The sequence below is a fragment of the Serpula lacrymans genome, assembly GCF_000218685.1.
Source record: "Serpula lacrymans var. lacrymans S7.9 unplaced genomic scaffold SERLAscaffold_1, whole genome shotgun sequence".
NCBI classification, from domain to species: Eukaryota; Fungi; Basidiomycota; class Agaricomycetes; order Boletales; family Serpulaceae; genus Serpula; species Serpula lacrymans.
Genome location: NW_006763290.1, coordinates 3,040,292 through 3,042,103, shown reverse-complemented (window position 1 = coordinate 3,042,103; position 1,812 = coordinate 3,040,292). Strand labels below are relative to the sequence as shown.

Genomic DNA, 1,812 nt, shown 5'->3' with positions numbered 1-1,812 from the left:
TATTTCCCCATTCTCCAGGAGTTCAACCCCATGGATTAAGCCCTTCACAACCATGCATTTTGCTGCATTAATAGCTATATGGCCAAGGCACTTGTGAAGTTTGGTGGCAGAGATGTGCTCAATAACTGCATTGGCGCTTTTGTGGCAAAAACTTGTACCTTGTGACTGCTACACCACCCACTTTAGGTATGTGCCCTCTTATCTGTCCTTTTGGGTCATAGATGATGCATTTTCCTTTTTCAAAAACAGCTTTGTAGCCTGCTTTATCTATGCAGCCAATTTAAATGAGGGTGTAGCCTAAATTTGGTGCATATACCACATCTTTCAGGCGCACTTGTGTGTCTTTATGAGTGCCGTTGGGGACATTGATCATATCACCTTTCCCCACAGCTGAGAACAAGTCTTAGTTCACCACACTTATAGGATAAGGTGTGATTGTATGGTAATTGAGTAAAAGGTGTCAATAAGGGATAAAATAACTCATAACACCTGAGTCATAGATATTGATGGGGCTTTTGGATCTGGTACTCATGGCAAGTTGATGAGTGAGGGCACTCCATGCACCTTCTTCCTCAAAATCAGACAGGCTCACGCTGTCATGTTCAACATGAACGGCAAGGTTCACTTTTTTAGGCTTCTTTCCTTTTGCATTGCCCACCTGCCCCTCTTTCTTTTTATCTCCTGGTGAGTCACCCTTTGACTTGTTCTTTGTGGAGCACTCACACTTCTCACTGGGACACTGGTGTGGCCTATGTCCCTTTCCACCGCAGTTCCAGCATTGAAGCTTGCTAGCATATTTGTCATGTTTGCTGCCAGACAATTTTCCCTTCCTGTAACAACCTCTTCCGCCTCAATTTTGACGTTTGGACGATCACTGTTATCCGGTGGCTGACATTGCAATGTCTTCAGATTTTGCTTTGGGGCGTTTTCTGAATATAATCTGGTGGTCATATTCTTGGAGAAGGTATGAGATCAGTCTCTCTGGGTCCAAAGTCTGTTTTGACATATGGGCAGACACTGACAGGTGCAATACGTAGGTGGCATATGAGTGCAGCAGAAACATGATGATGCTGGAGGTGAGTTCTTTGTCTGCTAGTTTAACTCCTGCTGTGCTGAGCTGTTCCAATAGCACGCAAATTTTGTCCAAATGTGTGCGCAAGTCTCCTTTCTTGGTGCAGCATAGATTTGTTCTCATTTTCTTGGCAGATCATGGCCCATATGTTGGCAATAGTGGGCTTGTTTAGAATCCTTTGCAGTGTCAAATCAGGTATAGTGCAACCTAACATATTCATATTTCCCGCTTGGTACTCCTTTTTCCACCAGGCGTCAAGTGCTTCTTGATTGGCCTTGCTGACTGCTGCAGGAGGAGATGTCGTCACTGTGGCCTGGCCAGCAGTCTGGCTAGTGGTCTGGGATACTGGTATTGGCCTTTTTGCTGTGCCATGGAGATGCTCAATGCAGTCTTGGTCAGCAAGGGCCCATTCAAGGCGGATTTTGTATATTGACCAGTTCGGGACATCCGGCTCAAGCTTTGGCGCCCCAAGGGTGTCTTTTTCTGGGTATGTTGTCTCACTCTCAGGGCTCATAACCTCAAAGAGATCTAATATAAACCAAATACTTGATCATTGTGGGTAAAGCTCTGAGAATGTATTTGTGTACCTAATATACCCCAAATACTAGGTACAGAGTAAGTATATCACTAAAAGCTAAGATGGTATAAGATTCTCACCTCAGAGTTTGTGGGCAAAGCTCTGAGGTGGGGGGCAATTGTTGCTACAAAGGTTTAAAAAGGCTAAAGAGAAGTATAAATAA

At 44.4% G+C, this 1,812-nt stretch overlaps 1 protein-coding gene across 1 annotated transcript; it reads right to left on the bottom strand.

Annotated features, from left to right (window-relative positions):
• Nucleotides 1-1,097: 1,097 nt before the first annotated feature.
• SERLADRAFT_432228 (uncharacterized protein) lies at nucleotides 1,098-1,586 on the bottom strand (the record flags this gene model as incomplete). The annotated part of the gene is made up of 1 exon (XM_007312462.1): nucleotides 1,098-1,586. One exon carries the CDS (start codon nucleotides 1,584-1,586, stop codon nucleotides 1,098-1,100), a length of 489 nt encoding a protein of 162 aa, XP_007312524.1.
• Nucleotides 1,587-1,812: the final 226 nt, after the last annotated feature.